We start from the raw sequence: 21176 nt of genomic DNA, 5'->3' as shown, positions 1-21176 counted from the left end.
TGATGATTCTCCACAAGCGGGAGGCCTACCAAAGGGTTACCTGAGCCCAAAAGGTTTCGTCACAGAAGTGATTGAACACATATGATTCAGTGCAGTTTTCTTTTAACTGCCTCGAAATGATTTTCATGTATCATGTCATCTTGTTCACTGTCACTTTCCTCATCACCACTTTCATCTAAAACATTAGCAACGTAAGCCGAAAAATCATCCGAATTTACGAACACATCATTCCGGTCGCGAGACGCCATCTTGACTGTTTACAAACGAAAGAAAGCTGTTTTGCCAAGATGATTTGAGGCAATATCAGATGATTTTCAGCAACTAAGAAGAAGAAAAACATAGACTAGAATATTGAGAACAAAATATGCAGCAAATGTGAATGCCTCTGCGATCTATCGGCAATATATTCAACTACGTCGATGTCGTGTCTAGCGGACGGGCGCTGCCCGTCTTTATTCATTGGGCCACGCGAAGTGAAGGATGGAAACTGCCCGTCCAATATCTTGAATGGGTTAAAAAAATTGGTTGATAAATAAGGGAGATAAGATGCTTTTCAAAAGCTGAGTGGGTAAGCAATATCAACTGTCATTATGTAATAGCACAGCTAGTGAGCCATAATAATCATCTGTTTTAATTATAGCTGCTCTAATTAGATGATTGTAACATTACATTATAGGATTGTGATTATAATATCTTTAGCTATTGTGGGATTTAAGTTTCTTCGATTGTCGCCCACTAGCAGTGCTGTCATATAATAATAATAAGATATTGTTCAGCAATTGGCTTTTTAAAAGTGTGTTATTTCCTTTATTTATCAATCGATTTTCTTAAACTTGATATCACTGGATTTTTAATTAAATTGTCTCACTAATGTGGAACGACTGTAACTTTTGTATCACGAGTTGTTTTTAAGATATTTACACTTCAAGTTTTTAACCCATTGGGGAAGATATACAAACTGGTTTCGTACTGAGCGATCTCGGATGAATGCTGAGCTACGAACTGGTCTTGTAGCTCCCGTTAATACCTGAAATTAATACCTAATACCATTCATTAGGTCCAGGAATAATATCTGAAGAGGTTGATAGAGAGTTTTGGGGTGCCCTGTATAAGTGAATGTGAATATAAAAACAGAAAGCATAGACTCATCCAATTAAAATGATATAATTATTAATCCGATCAACCACAGGTTATCGGATTATGATGTAATCAGCAGACAAAATTTAACGAGTCGCAGATTACAACTTTATGTATTAGAGTGTATGTGTGTGTGTATGTGTCTAAGAATATGTCGCTTTCTTACTTTACATGTTATTACTGCTTTTTTCATTGCTGATTTGCAAAATGTATTATTGTTTTCGTGTGCCTTATAATGAACAGTAAACTTTCTCTGACTATCTGAGAAGGATTGCTATGTATTTGCATTTTTAAGTATTATATTATTTTGGTAATTAGAGCCAGAATCTGTGGAGATTGACCATATTTTCATGCTTATGATAAAAATGTTGGGTACATTGGTTGTGACATCAGCGTCACCGGATCCATCCACCTGCTTGCGTTGGCTGCCTCCACGTCGGAATGTGCGAGTGCGTCTGCCCTGGGGCGAGTTGTTACGGGATTCCTGGCTCGGTCTACGTGGTGGGACATACATTCTGCGGCGTGGCAGTGATGGTCGATAATATGGTCTGGTCCGCTCCTCAGGCTCTGAGTCTACTTCCTTTAGCGTGCAGTCTTTCCCGGATCTGTCAATTAGACAACTATGTTAAGAAAAACAATATTATTTTTTGCCTAAAACCTGATAGTATAGTTGTGGCATTGTTCATGGATAATCAGAGCTTGATCTTTCCACTGAAACTGCCATATTACACTATACACAGAGCTTAAGCCCAATTGTACAATATTGTTCTAAATCTTATGAAGAAGTTAAAATAGGTTTTCTTTTATTTACAACATGATGTATATGGGCATTATTATTAACCCTTATGAGTGCCAAGAGCTAATGGCTATCGGTCTGTGGGTATTTCTGAAAAATGATGAGAGCCGACTAGATCAGCTTTTTGAATATTTATTATTATGTTACTAAATATTGACATGTGACATTGTACTTAGTCTTACATACATAATACATAAAATAATCATCAATTTTTCTTTATCATGACTTAAAAAAATAAAAATTTTGTTGTATAATTTTTTATTAAAAACATTTAAACCAATTTTATAATTAAAAAAAAAAATTACAAGTTGTATCCTAACCTTCCCTAACACAATAAAACAAACAGTACCCCAATATGTTTACCTTTGGAAAAGTGATGAATCATTTTGTGGAACACTTACATAAATACGAAATATACAAAAATCAAAACTCAGTTATAAAAAAAATTAAAACTTAAGTTATACAGATTTTTTAAAATTTGGTATGTTTGTTTCTATGTACATAAGGAACAATAAAAATGATGTATACACATAAATTAAGATCATAAAATTAAAATTTTTTAGTTCCAAAGTTTAAACAAATTAAATTTGTTTTTTTGTATTTTTTGTTATTTAAAAAATGTTAACATATTTTATCATTAAAATAAATACTATAAGTTATAGCCTACTTTCCTCATACATAATAAAAGAAAAACCATATTATTGTTGTTTTTTTAAGTTGTAAATTATTTAGCTGAACACTACACAAACGCCAAAAAGGGTGCTTGGCACTGAGGGATGTGACCTGTCAGTGAAAAGTCAGTGCCAACACTGACAGTGATACCACCTCAAAAGTGGTTGGCACTCAAAGGGTTAACTATTTAAATACGAATTAACTAAAACAATGTGTCCAAAATAAGTATACGTTTTGTTTTACTTCTAAAACTATTTATTCATATTCTTGAATTTTCAATTTTCAGTAGATTTTAACACAATATATTTCTGAGCAATATTGGGTGTGTTAAATAATAAATTTAAGTAACATTTCAGGTATCAACAAGACCCAAAGTATTAGTCTTTTAATAATTGGCAACTAATATATACAAGGTGTTCACAACAATGTGTCTCACACTTCCGTGAGTGATAGTACTCATCATTTCAAACAAAAAAAGTCATATAAACACAGATCAATAAATGTCTAGTTTAGCTGCTAGCAGCAATTTTTATTTTTTCTATAAAAATTACTCCCTAAAACTAGTTAAACTGAAGGAACTTTTTTTGGCACATAGGTTTAAATAGATAAGAGGAAAATTAAAAACTGGCCTCTTGAACATTTTTCAAATCAAATAACAAAAAGACCAGCATAGTCATAAAAAATTACTAGATACGAAGTATTTCAACATTTTTATTAAAATTTCAATAGTTCTTGTTTTAATGAAATCCATCAATGAATAAGCGAGCACAACCACTTTAAATATACGCTTGCACAATACAGGAGCGTGAAACTAGTTACAGTTGAGGGATATCAGTTGTTTATTACTCCCAGCTTGTGCAAGCGTATCATACATCTGTAAACATCCAAGAAATCATACTTCATATCTTTATCCCGTAGTGTCTTCAGCATCGGTATGAGCTGTAGTCGTCTGTCAGACAGCACATTCCACAAGATTCCCTTGGGCTTTGGAAGTCGAGGAGTTACTTCTATAACTTGGGTCGGAGTAACAATGAAGTCAACAGGCACATCAAATGGTTGAAACAACTCGTGTGGTAGTTTGTCAAAAATCTACAAAAACCATAAATCAAATAAATAAGTTGCAAACCAGTTTTTTCTAATAATCCACTCTGAAGTGTGAAGTTTATAATCTTATCAACTGTCAAACATGAGAACATTGTTTTTTTTATTCGTCGACATAAAATAGCTAAAAATTATACTTTTCTAAGAGTATATAAATTCAATAAGACAGAAGTCTTCTATTTCAAATTTTTTGTCATGAACTAAAAATATTTTTGCATAATCGATCAAAAATATTTATGTTTATTTAAAGTTAATATTGACTATAGATGATTTGAAACAACAGCTTGACTACTATAAACATTTGTCATCGTTATGCGTTTCAATAGAAACAAAACGTTCTGAAGCAGTATTATGTGTTACAGCATTGCATATGTGCTGAATCGTAATTTGTTGATTCTGCTGATTTATTCCTGGGTTAAGATATACGTTTATGTTAAATCCTAAAATATTTTCTCCCGTTCATCCTAAAAATTACAGGTGCCACATATTTGGCGCAATAGCCATTCATAAAAGTGACATTGCCACACGTGCAGCACACTTACATACTTTTATATTGCATAATATTTATAGGAATAAATATCACCTGATTTTAATAAAATTCACATGGTTGAAGACTACAAATTAAACTTCACATAATATTGGAGTTTGTTAGATTCTCTTTTATTTTTAGTTTATTATATTGTTCTTATATTAGCTGGCATCATTATTATGTTATAGAACATACTGAATATACTGAAAAATGTATATTTATACAAATGTATTGTTTTGAGTTTGATTTCAGTGAGTTATTATTTCAATAATAGTTCATAAAACTTATTTAAATTGCAAAAATAATTTAAATATTAACTCTGAATGCACAATTAAACAAAAAACAATATATGTAATAAACCTCAAATTTACATAAAATATAAAAATACCTTTATAGTATATAAACTATGAGGGCTATCCAGAAAGTAGATTATATTTTGATATAAACAAAAAACAAAGTACAAGAAAAAGTTGTATTATATACATTTGAAAGTGACACTAAATTACTATTTTTTATCATAGTCACCATACAAATTTAGGCACTTATCAAAGTTTAGAAATTCCACCATATAAAATTCTGCCGCCTGAGACCAACCCGGTAGTCAAATATTCCGAAAGTTCCTTGTCGTCATCAAAGCGCTGGTGTCACAAGCCAGGTTTTTATTACTGGAAACAGGTGGTAGTCGCTGGGTGCAAGGTCCGGACTATAAGGCAGATATGTAAATACCTCTCACTTAGAAGCATCCAGGACTCTAGTGGGATTTGGTGTATATGGTCGGGCGTTGTTGTATAAAAACAAAAATTTCAAACTTATCTTTCCTCTGCGCTTGTATATTTTGCTCTTCTTAATTTTGCAAGGTTTCACAATACCTCGTAGAGTTTTTGGTTATGCCAAGTTCTAAGAAATCAACAAGAATAACTCCTTTCACGTCCCAAAGCAAACAGTTGCTATAATCTTCTGTGCCGACAATGGTTGCATGCATTCCTAGGAGTTTTTGGGGGATTTTGTGTCACCATATTTTTTGTAAGTGTCCAAAAATGTCAATGAAGCAGCCATATGCTGATTTTATGAGTTTATGTTTAGATTTTTGGTACCCATTTTGAATAAACTTTGTGGGAACCTAACTTCTGCGTAACAATTTTGTATAAAAATCTCCTTGAAATTTGAGGAAAACTAAGTGAGAGTTAGTTCCATTATTGTGAATTGGCGGTCTTTTTTAATATTCTCATCATACATATAATTTCATCGGTTACAAAGCTTGGCCGTCTACTTCGTTCATCATGATACACATTAGTTCAGTCATTTTAAAACCTAATAACACCACTGACACACTTCACCTTTATTAAGCACATTGTTCCCATAAACTTCACAGATTTGGCAGTAAATCTCAATTGGTTTATTGTGCTTAACCAACAAAAACCATATTACCAAGTGCACTTCACAACTCGCAAGATTTTAAACTGCTATTGTAAAACAATAAGGAGCGAAAGTAAACTCTCACTAGCACGGCTGGATTGCCACTGAATGGAGAAATGCCCTGCCACAGAATGGCCATGATAGTCCTGCCTCTAGCGGCTACAAAGCAAAACGTAATCTATTTTCTGGATAGCCCTGGTATATTTCTGCAATAAATTTCCAATACTAAATGGAATTTTTGTATTTGCTTTGTTCCTTGATCTAGATTTGATTAAATGGATCCAGGAATTAAAATATGTTTAACAAAATTTGGTGATAAAAATTTGTTTTTAATAATCTTACTATAAAACTATTGCCGCTCCTCAAAAAAATAGAGGTTTGTTGATGGTAAGTCAAAGATTTTTATCAGTAACCCTATTTTGGTGTGACATGTCATTTAAACGTTCTTGATAACAAGAAATTTAAGATAGATTAGTCAAAAAATGGTTTTCTTAGAGTTTCTGATTTTTTTATCACTGATACTTTAAATTTGAAATATTGAGGATCAACCGTCTAATATTAATGAGTTGGTCCCAACCTCTTCCTTATTTTGGTGGAGAAGAAGGTTGTCTTGAAATCTATTTCCTCAAGGATGTTATTACATATTCTCAAAGGAAGCTTGAAAATTCTCCACCACTCAAATTTTAAAGTGAAGAGTGGTTGGATTTTGATTTGGGACAAACAGTATTGGGTTTTTTTTCTGTATGCACTCACTAAGTTAGGTTTGAAATTAAATTTTAGAACTATAATCTTTTGAGATTGTTTTTAAACCATCCAAAATTAGAGTAAAAATATTAAAATATTTTGTGAATGTCGTAAAAGGTAAAGATGTATCTATAAAGCTAGGCTTACGATGGCAAAATAACTGCAAATGAATTATTTTTAGATTTCATTAAAGCTTTTGATCTGGTTAATCACAAAATATTTTTATTAGATGGAAGTAGCAGGAGTGTGAGGGATCGTGCTCTGCTGATTCCGTAGCTTTCTTTCAGGCCACGAACAGCAATTGCACTCCTTGTCAGGCCGGGGGTGCCTCAAGGTTCGGTCATCTCTGCTACTCTGTTTTTTATTTTTATTAATGTCTTGACTAAATTTAAATGGAAAGACCAGTGCTTTCACAGATGACATAGCAATATTTTATTCCCATGAAAATATCCCATTTTTACAACAATGTTTGACCGAAGATCTAAAAGTTTTAAAACAGTGGTGTTCACTAAATAAAATAAAAATCAATGTAAATAAAATTAACGTAAATTTTGATTTCATGAGTTTTTTTCAATTGATTTTAAATATCACTTATATTATTGTCGAGAGGGTGAATGTAGTAGTTGTGTATCAATTGGTAAAGTAACCAATTTCAAATATCTGGTGTTATAATGGACGAAATATCTGGTGTTATAATGGACGAAAAGTTAAATTCGGGAAATTATATCACAGGTTTGAGTAGTAATCTTAAATCTTCATTAAGGGCATTTTATTTTTAAACAGTTTTGTGATACCAAATTGTTAAAAATGTTATATTTTGGATTAGTTTAATCAAGAATACAATACAGAATAACTTGTTGGGGGATGACTTTCAAATACCTCACAGAAAAATTAAGGATAGTTAAAAATCATTTTATAAGAAAAATAAAAATAAGAGAGATGGTTCATTCTCTTTGTTCTTCAAGCTACAAATCTTACCACTATGACATCTGTATGTATACAAAGTGTTAAAGCTTTTTTATTTAAGAAGTGGTAACACTGACACTACCATTCTGTTATATGAGACCAGAAGTATAGATTAACAAATGTTTAGAGCTTCTATAGTGCCAAATCCTTTTTCAAGCATTCTTTCACTTATAACGGCCCTTTACTGTTCAACAAATTGCCACTTTAAAAAATTGACTGTTTTGTATTGATGATATAAATAATTACTTTAGTAGCTATTTTTTCTTGTAGTTTCTAGTCCTTTATATTCTAGTTTTAATTTACTCTTCCGCACAGAAATAAAATTCTGAATTCATAAACGTACTATGTTTACAATACAGTTTCTATAAGTTACAAAATAAATAAATAAAAAACATTGTTTGTTATTATTATTATTTTCATAAATTTTAATACAGCAATGACAATTTTATGATTTGTAATATAAATACAGTATTAGTTTTTAAATAATAACTTAATTAAATATTAAGCAAAATTTTTCAGCATTCATGTCCACATAACAAGTTTTTCAATACATAGTGATTATTCTTACCACATTCCATTAGTCCTTAGATTAGATTAGATAAACTTTTTTAACATTCTTATTTTAGAGATAGCGATAAGAGTGTGTTAACTGCGTTTGACATAAGTCAAAGAAAAACTGATCAGCAACATCAACAGCTATTATGGACTCTAGAAATAACTTTTTCTTTTTATTGATATCACTGGCCATAATACTTTTAAAATGTAGTTTAAAATTATTTTTCTTTGTAAATATTGTTAATACCTGCTTGAACATTCGAAATTCTCGAATAAGTCATTATTATTATCACTTGCGCAACTGCTGTCACGTAGTGTGAACAAGAACAAATTTTAATTGCTAGAGTAATGCAAGTAAAATTAAATGAAGTGAAATGCTTCAGAAACTGTCACTAATTGTTGTAGAAGTCAATGCAAAAGCTGTCCAACACTAACAGTGACACCAGCGTACACAGAAGTCTGTTCATATTTGTCAATTTTACTGTCTAACACTCCAGCGACAGTTCTTACGAACAGCTTTCTGACACTGCACCTGTTTAGACTCGCAATTATTCCTATGTGATATAAGACCTGTGCAATGTAAACGTAGCTTAACTTTTTGTGCATTGGATATGATGAAAATAAGGTTTAGAAAAAAAACATGAACAGTTAACCTAGAACACTGGACTTCTAAAGAGAGTTTGTGGGCCACTTCTAGAGCTAAATGTGTACTTAAGATATCTGACCTGTTCGTCATGGACTGTTGTGACAATAACAGTATCTTCGGTCACAGTACCACAGGCTGCCATGACGGCGTACTCCAGGTCTGAGAATCCTTCACCTTTCCCAATTCTGTGACCTGCCAGACATAACCTTCACTATAGCTTCTAACATGATATGTGTTCTTATAGTGTGCACATAAAATTCAGGACAAGGACGTAGTTGTATAAGAAAACAGAGAAAACTTTTAAAATAATGGTATTTTTAAAATGATTATCTTACCATCACCCATTAAGTTAAACCAAACGATTAAGTTAAAAATTATTGCTTTTGACTGGTACCCTCTGGATGATAGTTACAGTGACAGTGAGTTATACAAATAAATGGCAAATAAAATGAGCTACAACAATCTATTCTTTCATACATTTTATATAAATGTACGTTTTTGAGATATTTCAGTTTAAACATTTTAAGTAGCCACCATTATGAAACGGAAAATTGGAACAGGTTCATTATTTTTCTTAATATAAGTCTGTGTATAAATTAACAATTCACTTTACTCGGTTAATTTATTCTGTATGTGACAGGTCAAATTACAACATTTGAATATTCGCGGGGAATTTGCAGACTGTGACGTCAGTGAATCGGCAGACTGTGACGTCAGTGAATCACATGTTGTCGGAATTGAGATTTATTTAATTAATAACGGAGAAATATATTAAACTTTATAGGAGAACAAATTTAATTAATTAAAATGAGTTATACATAACCAAAATTCGTGTTTTACAAAAGTACTAAATAAAATTACGCAGAAAAGCCAATTGTGGGATAAAATGACTTGTGTATTGATGACGTCAGAAAGCACATGTTGCTAAAAATTTAAATAAAAAAGCTTTAGAAAAATAATAAAAGAAAATAGAAAGACTTAAATTGATCAATTATAGTGAACGTGATAAATTTAGACAATTATATGAAAAGAATCAAATTATATTTAATCGTGAAGACGCTGATTTGAACGGGAGAGGGGATGAACATTGTGTGAACTGGTATGCGTAGTTTTTATACGGAGAATCCTTCTTCTCTGTCTGGACTTGAAGCAGTAAGGACGTCTACTCGTATAGATGAAATTTGAAACTGTACAATAGTGCATTGAAGTTGTAATAAGGGATGGGATGTTGTGTTAGTGAACAAAAATCAAAGCAAAGTGAGTAGAATTAGACAGTATAATATAAAATAAATTGACGTCAAAGTCATTTGCTTTGTCTTTCATAGAGTATCCCATCTACAAAGAAATGTGGTAAGTAAGATAATAAGCTTTAAATTAAAGAATATTACTTTCAAAACTTATTTGATTCAAAGTGATTGGTAAGAACAGTGAATATTTTGTGAACTTTATTATGATATAAACAATCATATTGATCAGAACTTTCAAAAGAGTAGTATTAAGTTTGAACTATTATTCAACCTACTTAAAAAACCTGAGATAATATAGACCCAGTGCTAGTGATATATAACATGTAGCCTACTTTCATTAATACAAACTACACTTTTAACAACACCACAGACATTGAAGTTTGATCGTTATTTAAATATCAACTTGTAACAATATGAGTTAGCCAACACGAAGCAAGTCGCACAACCAATGAGGGGCAGTACACTTTGAATACCGATTGTGAGAAAATTGGGACAACAAACGGGGGCCTGGAACGTAGCAAAATCATACAGCCAACTGGGGACTGGACCGTAGCACAAGGGCGACAATAGATAAACTATGATGGTAACTCTCTTGGTTGTATGTGAACTTCTTCATAAAATTATTTATAAGGGACACATAAAAGAACATTTTGGAGCAGCACTCCCCCTCGTAAAAATAATCTGATGGATGTTGTCAAGTGTGGTGGTGACATTAACCTACTAATGTAATAAGGCTAATCATCTACCAATAGATCTGAGGAAGTAATTTTCAAAACTATGTTCATTATCTTTAAGTTCTCAAAGTTATCCTTACAGCCAAAAAACTTTATTTCATTACTGCTGATCATAAATATATTATACTTCAATAGACCAACATACTCCAAATACCAACTAGATGAAATAAAAATAACACTTTTTTTACATCAATTTTGTGGTCAAGAGATGGTGAATATAATGAAAATCACATCAATGTTTCCTTATTTTGTAAACAAACAAGACCATAATAGACCATTTGTATTCCTTTTTTAAAAGAGTATGGGATACTGAATCTTCTTGGAATCTGTAAAATTCATGATCCTTAATTTATATTTTAACATATTTTTGAAAACTTTCTTTGTGATAAAGATTTTTTTCTTATCAACAATTTTATGGAGGTTTTTCAGGCAGTTGCCAAGACTTTTTATGTCATAAAGTTCTCAATCAGTACCTAGGTTGTTCACTTTTTTCCAACCTTTGCATACTGCTCACAGTAGTCAGACTTGTCAATAATGGTCGGTTTGTTCCTCAAATACTTTTCAGCTAAACCAAAAACTTGTCGGTCAAAATGAATGGCCTCTAACTGGAAATGTAAAAGAAATAAGTTTTACACTGTCTGACTTTGAAGTTAAGAAGTGCATAAGAGCATGTACAAAATGGTTGTTCTTATTTTACCCGATGCAACCATCACTGAATAAGCTTATTTTATTGACTCCTGAAAGGTCCAAGCTATTCAAACAATATATTAAAGCTGATGCAACCTCAGTAGATCCACAGGCTGCTTGGTTCTCGGTCTATTACATATACATTTTATAAGCCTAATTGCCTAGAATAAAAGCCTTGTTGTATTGGAGTACGAGGTAATGGCTGAGCTTGCTGCATATCAAAACACATGTTTAAGTTCACTATCTTCTGTAGCTTTACACAGATCTTCATAAAAAAACTTAGCTCTCAGCTTGTGAATTTGTTTTTCATACACTGACGTGTTCCTCTGTAGATATATTAAATATAAATGCAGTTGTAAAGTTATGAGGTTTGATTTTTAAAGCAAACCTAAGCCTAGGTCTCTGAAACTCTGACAAGGCCAGCTCCGTTTGACTTTAGATTGACAAATTATTCTACTCACAAATTTATCCTGCTGCTCTTTTCTCTCCAAACTAATCACTTTTCTACTGAAATCTATTGCATCTTTTGCACGAATTTTGTAGCATTCCAATAATTACAAGTTATTATGACTACAAGTTGTAAAAACATTAGTACCTAGTGGAGGTCCATATTTTGTTTTCTTTTTCACTTAATATTTGGAAATGTTCCTTCTCTTTTATCTTGCTACTTTGTTTGCTTCAGAAATGAAAACTAAAAGATTACCATCCATTTCTACCAGTAATAGTTTATTTGCATTCTTATTCCAATATAAACACACACCTTTACTACAGTAACATCAAACAATAAAATGGCACAGGTGAAATAGTAACCAGCTGGCGACTAAAATGGAGCTCTATCATTGGCTGACTTGGGTATGTGGGATTCTGGTCTAATCAAAATATGGGACATGTAGCATTTGCTTTAAACTTCAATTTTTGTTATTTAATTTAAATGAGACATATGATGTTTAGGACAGTTTAACTTATATGGATTTGTAGGGTTCAGCAAGTAAAAGAAAAATAATCGAGTGCTAACTCAATTTTGTCAAATACGAACATGTGAAATTTGAAAATTATACTTTCTCATTTCTTCCTCTGTGAAAATTTAGTTACACATAATACTCATGAAATGTTATATTCAGAAATAAGTTATGATATAATAATATTACTAACTATGAATTAGAGGATCTAGTAATGATCATTATAAAAGAAATATACATTTAACTTATCTTTTAATAAGGAGATAGAAATTTCTCAAAGAAACTGAAGACCAATTTTAACAAAAGAAACATTATTTAACAATTTCAAAATGATGGTTACAACTTTCTTATAAGCCAAGACAATCATTTTGTTCTGTCAAGGAAATTTTAAAACAGACATGTATTTTATTATCTTTATAGAGATTCAACCTGATCTAACCTGAATTTTGATTACTAGAAAGAAATGTATAGTAATAATAATATAGAATGGTAATATATAATAGCAATATTATATTTATTAATTCTTCCTCTACCTTATATCATTTGATTACATGAGACATGTCAATTATTAACTTTCAGTAGGTTGGTTTTGAGTATGTCAATATATAAAACATGCATAAAGTGCTAGCACCGACTGTGTAGAAAATTTTTATTTCAATAAAATCTAATATTTTGCTATGTTATTCCAGTTATCTAATTTTATTCTATAGGTTCCAAAATATCGATATATTAAAAAGTTTGTATTGGTTTCATTTTTCCTATGACCTGTAATTTCAATACCACATGCCACTGTGACATGAAATCAGGTGAAAAAATAAATTTGGAATAAACTAAAATTATGAATATACCTGTGGCATGTCAGGTGTTTTCTCTTGATACCTGAACTAGTGGTTGAGTATATTGTGGTTTATACTGAGATTGTTTAGTTAGTTACCAATGTACGATAATTGTGTATTTTGGTGCAAACAAGCATTACAAAAATATAATATTGTCACTGTAACTATCACTTTTTGTTTTGTAACAACATTGTGAATAAAACTTTTGTTAACCAAATACACGCTTTTAATCAAGATTGTTCCAAGTAGTGATAAAGTATATACTTAACAATTTTAAGCACATAAACGTCTGTCTAGTGTACTTTTACTAGAAGACATTATTCAAACACGTGAGAAAAATATTTTCTGTGAAAGGTTTAGTCTTTTATATCATTTGTTTGCAGCCAGACAATAGTGGTAGCAGCAGTCAGTGCTATAGCTATTTTATTAAAACTTAATTTGTCATAAGAAAATAAAATTTTTTTTACAAAAACTAAGACTTTTTTATATTTTTTCTTAAAAAATAATTGAGTGTCATATTCTTTACTTTACTGAAAAAATGGAATTATGAAAACATGTTTGATAATGTAAGGTAATTTGTCTTTCCCCCATAATTATGAAATAACGACAAAAGATCTTAATTGTTCTTACCTTCTTTAGATACAGCAACAGAGCCCAATACTATCATATCAACTTGGATCTTTTCATTCAGGTCAATAGGTTTTCCAAAATCACTGGCACCTCTCCTCTTGCAGGCCATTCTCAAAAGCTATAAAATCCAAAACAATACATTAAAAACTTAACAGTAATAAAATTATAAAAACATGGATTTTACACTGTTTGTACCTATTGAGTCATTGTCAATACCTGTCCACTTCTGCTACAACTTTACTTCTTTCCACATTCTATTACCATTAGGGCTCATTGTTGGACTTATTTAGTATCTAAAGCCACAAGACAGTACTACACTTTGTGTTTATAAAAAAACTTCAATCACAGATGAAGAAGAAGTGTTTAACACGCACAAAATATATGGCTGAATTATTTTTCTTCTAAAGAAAGAATACAAGCAAACAAAACAAAAAATCCTAAAAGTAGTGTTGTGTAAATAATTTACTTTTAGTATATTCAAGCATAAGTCACTATATATTATTTTATAACTGTATTATACAGGGTGAGGCAGAAAGGATGAACGGTTTTCAAAAAAGCAATATGTCGTTACCTGTGGATAAAAAAACATTTATTTCCAGAATAATATTCAAATGATCTTACCATTTTAGAAAATTAATGTTTAAAAACAACATCTGACAGGTGACGGCCGTTTTCAGTGATGCACTTTACAAGCCACTCTCGGAAGTTGGCTTCTACTCTTTCTAACATTGCCCTGCCAATTTGTTCGACTTCCACACGAATTGCTTCCTTTAGTTCTTGAAGTGTACGTGGTTTATGTTGGTAAACACGTGACGTGAGGAAACCCGACAAGAAGTAGTCGCACATGGACAGGTCTGGGGAACGAGGAGGCCAATCAATGTCACCAAACCGAGAAATGATGCGACCACGAAAAACAGCCTGAATTGCTTCCATTGAATTTCTTGCTGTTTAAGCTGTCGTCCCGTCCTGCTGAAACCATACTTGCCGGATAGGAATACGTTTTCTTCTTAGTTCAAGTAGGAAGAATTCAGTGAACATCTGTCTATAACGTTCCGAGGTTACAGTTACAGTGGTCCCGTTGTCGTCTTCAAAAAAGTATGGACCAATAACAACTGTACTGCTCACAGCACACCAAACTGTCACCTTGGGACAGTGTAATGGTCTCTCATGCATTAATTTTGGATTTTCATCTGACCAATAACGACAGTTCTGCTGATTAACGGTACCATTCAAATGAAAATGTGCCTCATCTGTTGTAAACAAAATGATGTTTTCATTTTGGTCAAGTATGGCCTTCATTTCTCGAGCAAAATTTAGCCGCTTTACATAATCGCCAGGATTCAATTGTTGAACCATGGCAATTTTGTAGGGATGAAATCCTAGATCGTTATGTAAAATACGCCTTACTGACCGATTACTGATTTTCAGTTCAGAAGAATGTCTCCTAGCAGATCGACCAGGACTACGGAGTATGGCTTGCCGAACTCTTTCCACATTTTCTGGAGTGCGTACAGTGCGATGAGCCCCTGGCGGTCGTTTATTCATCACTGTTCCTACTGAACGAAATGATTGAACCCAACGTAAAATGGTGTTACGAGTGGGTACACTGTTATTTCTCGCAAGATTGAAATGACGACGAAACTCGCGCTGAACTGCAACAATACTCTCATTATTACGAACAAAACTGTCGTAAGTAAACACACAGTGTTGCACACTCCACGATGATGACGACTAAACAATGACTAGACAAAATGGTATGTTCTACCGAACACATGGCCACTTCAGTTGCCCCACTCCCACCACCCAGATCAGAATACTATTGATTGATTGATTGATTTATTTATTTCCAAAATTTATGTACAGAATTAAATATAATGCATAACAAAAATCTTATAGGAAATTATCCCCACATGGGCATCAGCCTGTGTGTGGGGAAACGAGTTCCTCAGTCTGCACTACCAATAACACACAAAAAACTTAAATTAAAATAAGAAAATGAATTGTCATTAATAAAAACATTTTCATTAACAAATGCGAAATGAAGATTTAAACTCTAAAATAAACTATACAAGGCCAGAGCATGGAATACATGAGCAAATTCAGTTAATAAATAATCTAAAATTTGAAAGGAATATACTTATTTAGAAAATATAATTTGAAGACTTAAAAATGTAATTTATAAAAACTTGTAACTTACATAAAAAAGAGCAATCAGAAAGACTTAATTAGAAATTAGCCGATATAAGTAAAGAGAGACTTGGACCACACACACACACACACACACACACACACACACACACCAATCACGCACACGCACACATGCACGCACTACACGTACTCGTTGGCCTGCAGTCAAAACGATTGTACAAACTAACCAAACACTCAGACTAACATTGATTGTAATACAAAAATATAACAGAAATTTAATACATAAAAAAAGCATATCTAGGTGTAGATTGAGGAAAAATACTGACGAAATCCATCTCGCCCAGCATCTACTAACCATTTATTGACTAATTTTTTGTACGTACTAATAGTGCAAGGTCTTGGGTTTTTTTATAAAGTATGGTAATTTTGAGAAAATTATATGAGCAATATAGTGAGATGATGTTGAATTAAAGGCTTTAACGAGTCTAGGAACAAAAATTCTGTTATGAAGTGAAGAACGCGTAAAATGGCTGTGGTTACTGTGAATGAAAATTGAATCTCGATGTTGAAAAATGTACAAAATTAATGTTCGGATATATAATTGCGAGACGTTAAAAACTTTAAATTCTTCAAACAATAAATTGGTTGGATAAGTACGATTTCGCTTCAGAGCTACTTTTATAATAGTTTTTTGAACGACTTCTAAGGGAGCAAGGTTATTTTGGAAACAGCCACCCCATGCTAAATTACCATACTGAAGAATTGATTGCACATAAGCATAGTATACAGTTTTTAAAAGATCTATTGTAAGTATATTACGCAGATTACAGAATATAAAGATAAATTTACGAAGTTTATTCCGCATGTAAGCTACGTGATTACACCACTTCAAACGATTGTCAAAAACTACACCCAAGTATTTATACTCACTCACCCTATCAATACATTCACATAAAACGCATCCATCCTGGCCACCACAAGTATGCAACCGTAGCTTAAAAACAAAAGGATCGCCGTCAGCTCGTATAGAGATTGGCATACATTTGGTTTTGGCTATATTAACTGTGAGCCGACATTGATCAAACCAGCGCTTGACAGTGAGTAGACCGCGCTCAGCCACATCCCTCACTTCCTCCCAGCTTTCACCCTCAAATAACAAAGCGGTATCGTCCGCATAAAGAAATATCTGTCCTTTAAACAAAGTCAATCTTCCTAGATTGTTAATAAAAATTAAGAAAAGCAAGGGTCCAAGAGTACTGCCTTGCAAAACCCCATACTCAATTTTTTGAGGAACGCTTGTATGGCCCAAAACGGAAACAACTTGATACCGATCGGACAAATAACTTTTGAACCATCTCCAAGAGTTCCCTTGTATTCCTATCTGTTCTAAAAACATCCATCCTTTCTGCCTCACCCTGTATAACAGTGTTTATACTGTAAACTCAATGAGGCTAAACTATGAGCCATTTTGCACATTTGCCATAAAATACACCTATACACAAAATTCATTTATTATCGGTATCTGCATGGTATCAAAAGTTTACTGTAGTTAGATTATTGTCTAACTTCATTATGATATCTAATAAGACTGTTTTTAATTTCTATATAAGTTAGAACTAGGTCACTGGTGATAGGTCATATTCAAATCTACAACAATGTACTTTTCTTATTACAAGGTTGTTTTATAGATTTGTGTCTTGGGTATATGAATTATATTATGACGGTCTACATATTCAAAATACATAATTATAATTATCTTATAATATTACTAACTTTATACCATTTAGCACATAATGTTTATATTTATTGGGACATTTGATTTTTATCAAAAAATACCTTGTTTCAAAACTTGGTTTACCTTTTTTGCATAGAGCATTATCTTCTTTGACAAATTAAAAAATAAACAAAGTAAACTTTTTTACATAATAATTACATTGTATCATAAAATATCGGCCATTGTGTTATGTGAAAGGGAAAATAAAATGATAAGTTCCTCTTTGTATTTATAAATCTGACAAAAATTATCATTCAACACACTAATCACCCATATTCACTTACGGACCTTATCACGTTTTTATTTGTAACTTCGATATAGTTGTATATAATCCTATAAATGTTATCAATAAGTATTTTTTAGCAATTTCATAAAATGTTCATAAACAGTTATCTTATAATATTTGTTTTCTCAATATTAATACATTTTCAAAGCATGGTCTCCAAAAATATTGGATATGTCTTTCTTTGCTCAGAACGGCAATATAGAAGACATACCACTATAAAACAGTTTAAAATAACTTGTGTTGGCCTTGTTTTAAGTTAATAAATAAGAACACAGGAGCTGAAATGAAGCAGAGGATATAAATAAAATCACATATAATAATAAAAAATATAAATGTAAATAACTTACAGGCCTACTCGCATCCCGTGGAGGAGTCACTTTCATGACAAGCCCATCTGTGAGACCGGGCATTGGAACCAGCAGTGTTTTACCTTCCTGTAAACATATTGCATATCTAAAATATTATTCAGAAGTATGATTAAACATTCTTGAGATAAGTGATGGTCACTGGAAGTTATTCCAACTTCCTAATTTATCTTATAATAATAATAATTGGACTTAAAGAGAGCAGTGTATATATACATTTGTTCTAAAGTTTACACAAGGGGATATCCATTGGGAAGTGGTACAATGTGGAAAGGAAGTTTCATTTGGTGATTTTAATAATTTTTGTTTTCCCCAAAAATACAGGATTTTGGGGGCAGCTCAAAAATTTTAAGTGTAAACTCCATGCAAGTGACCCCTCTGAAGAGCATAAAAAAATTAAATAAATGTGAAAACTAGAGATCGCTGTCTCTTTCCTATCCAAATCAATAGCCATAGTTACCCGAAAAATGTTTTTATAACTCACCACGTTGCCAAGACAAATCAAATGTTCAAACTGAAGTCCTCCTACTATTTGGCAGTGGGACAAACTGTTATCTCTCTATCTTTATCCATAAAAAACTAAACAAGTGTATCCATACTTTTATATCACATTGTGTATATATATATATATATATATATATATATATATATATATATATATATATATATATATATATATATATATGAATTGATTACAGAAATTGAAAAAATACTAGCAATCGTAAAAAAATTACCTTGCAAAAAGTAGTGGTTGTTGAACAATTTTAGTGCAAAAGCACAAATATTAAGTTTTTTTTTTTGAAAAATTCTGTCCTCCATTGCTAACTGTAGTTTGTAAAACTGATGATTAAATGAGTTAGAATTTTAATGTGTCAGACAATAGCTATGCTCTTTTCATTATTCTTGGCTGTGTAATGAGATTTGTGTGCAAGCCCGTTCTTATGTCAAATTGCACGTTATATTATATCAGAACATATGTTTTACAGCCATCCTTTAGACTTTAACTGAGATTTCAATTTTTTTCTTCCAAAATAGGATTTTTGTTCTGTTTTCAGTGAATTTAAAATTTTTTGATTTCTTATAGGCCTACATATTTATGTGTAAAAAAGTGTGGAATTAAAAGAGGTTTTTCTTTTGTACTACTTCCTATAACTTTAGAAATCATAATTCAAAAAGAATAATACATTAACTTTTTAAAGGCAATTGCACGCTAGGGAGAAATAAATAAATTTATATGCAGTGCTCAAAGGACTAAGATGTGGTTTTGCACAGTAATTCTTTGTACTAATATATAAACTTTAGTTACATCTATGTAAAGTGATGTTTAAAAATAGACTCATGTAAATTAAAACTCTGTAAAGTGATGTTTGGAACAACCAGATATGTATTACCACACTATAAACAATGAAATAATAACTGTTGATATGAACAGTACATAATTCACTTACTTCAAGTACAGTAAACCGCACCGATTCTTGAGGTTTATCTATGTTCACTTTGATTATTTCTGCCTTTTTAAAGATATCAAGAGCTGAGAGTTTTTCTGCTGCAACTACACAATCCACAAAGTTTGGTATTCGCCCCTTGCATGGCCGAGGAAATCGGACAAGATCTTTGTTTTCTAACAAGTTCCAAACCTTAAAGCGATACATTGACTTTGTTACTACATCCTCATTGGGCGTACCTAGAACAAAACCCATATTAAATCACAATTAGAGTTATTATATTGATATCATTAAGTACTCAGAAATGAGAAACCATTATTCGGACAATGATCTAGCAAAACATCTTAGGGCTGAATCACACATAGTACCACACACGCAAGCAGATGAACACATCCCAGTAAGTCAATCTCTTACACTTCAGACTCACAGTGCCTCTACTCTGGAAAATACGGAGAAGGGTAATAACACACCCTTGCCGATTACTCAAGAGAACTCAACCATGACACACCACACCTTGCTGCCACCCACTACAGTAGGTGAAGACCACCAAGAAACCCAGGAAAATGGACATGAGACAAAACTCACGAACAACACCTCTTCAGATCAATATTACCATACTGAAAAAGCTCCTTTTTTAGAATTTCGACGTCCAAGAAAGACAAGGCACAAACAGGCTACAAAAAAACACAAAATCAAAATATTTTGGAATTCTATCCTACACAAGATGAAATAGCTCCCATAACTATATTTCATCAAAATGTCCAAGGACTATCAAAAAAAGTAGAGAGAATAACCATCTAATGAATGATTTAAAACCAACAATACTGATACTTTCTGAACATGGATTGAGCACAGAAAAGCTATTACTTACCAAGATTAGTGGATATGAATTAGTAACATCTTACAGTAGGAAAAATCATAAAATGGGAGGAGTTGCAATCTATGTACAGGAAAAACGTAACCTAAAAACAGAAGCAATAGACATATCTAATAGGAACGTGGAACTGGTATGTGAAACTGCATTAACAAAAATTAATATCCAGAATAAAACACTCTATGTACTTGGTGTTTATCGTCCTCCAGGAGGACAAGTCAAATTAGCTGTTGACATATTAGCTGACGTACTTACTACATATAAAGCTGAAGCTAAACTCCAAATCTTAATGGGAGATGTCAATATAGACAGATTAACCGTAAATACAGACAACACTTTCTTTGAGGATGAACTATCAATTTTTGGTATCAAGCGGCTATCTCTCCCAGAGACAAGGACTACTTATCACTCCAGAACATCTATTGATTGTATTTGCACAAACATATCAGAAGATATGGTGAACTTCACAGTAGTACAGACTGGGATATCAGATCACACTGGCCAGATTTGCACCGTCAACATGCAAACAAATTTGTCCTCTAAGAAAGAAGCTACTGTGAGGAGAATATTTTCAAGGAAAAATCTTGACATACTTAAAGACGAATTCTTTCTGGAAAATTGGGAGAGCG

The 21176-nt window shown here is 32.1% G+C and overlaps 1 protein-coding gene across 2 annotated transcripts in view; it reads right to left on the bottom strand.

Moving 5' to 3' along the window:
• Positions 1–21176, bottom strand: part of LOC124359225 (methenyltetrahydrofolate synthase domain-containing protein) — a 45398-nt gene that overhangs the window by 12632 nt on the left and 11590 nt on the right. Inside the window, exons 2-7 of one of the 2 annotated variants that reach the window (XM_046811789.1) lie at positions 19677–19912; positions 18211–18297; positions 13656–13773; positions 8642–8754; positions 3504–3694; positions 1514–1742 (exon numbers count right to left, since the gene is read on the bottom strand). In XM_046811789.1, coding sequence (XP_046667745.1) covers positions 1514–1742; positions 3504–3694; positions 8642–8754; positions 13656–13773; positions 18211–18297; positions 19677–19912 — 974 coding nt within the window. The remainder of the gene's footprint in view (positions 1–1513; positions 1743–3503; positions 3695–8641; positions 8755–13655; positions 13774–18210; positions 18298–19676; positions 19913–21176) is intronic. The other variant, XM_046811790.1, reaches the window with a different exon arrangement.

The sequence above is a fragment of the Homalodisca vitripennis genome, chromosome 4, assembly GCF_021130785.1.
Source record: "Homalodisca vitripennis isolate AUS2020 chromosome 4, UT_GWSS_2.1, whole genome shotgun sequence".
NCBI classification, from domain to species: domain Eukaryota; kingdom Metazoa; phylum Arthropoda; class Insecta; order Hemiptera; family Cicadellidae; genus Homalodisca; species Homalodisca vitripennis.
This window is presented reverse-complemented; position numbering and strand designations above follow the sequence as displayed.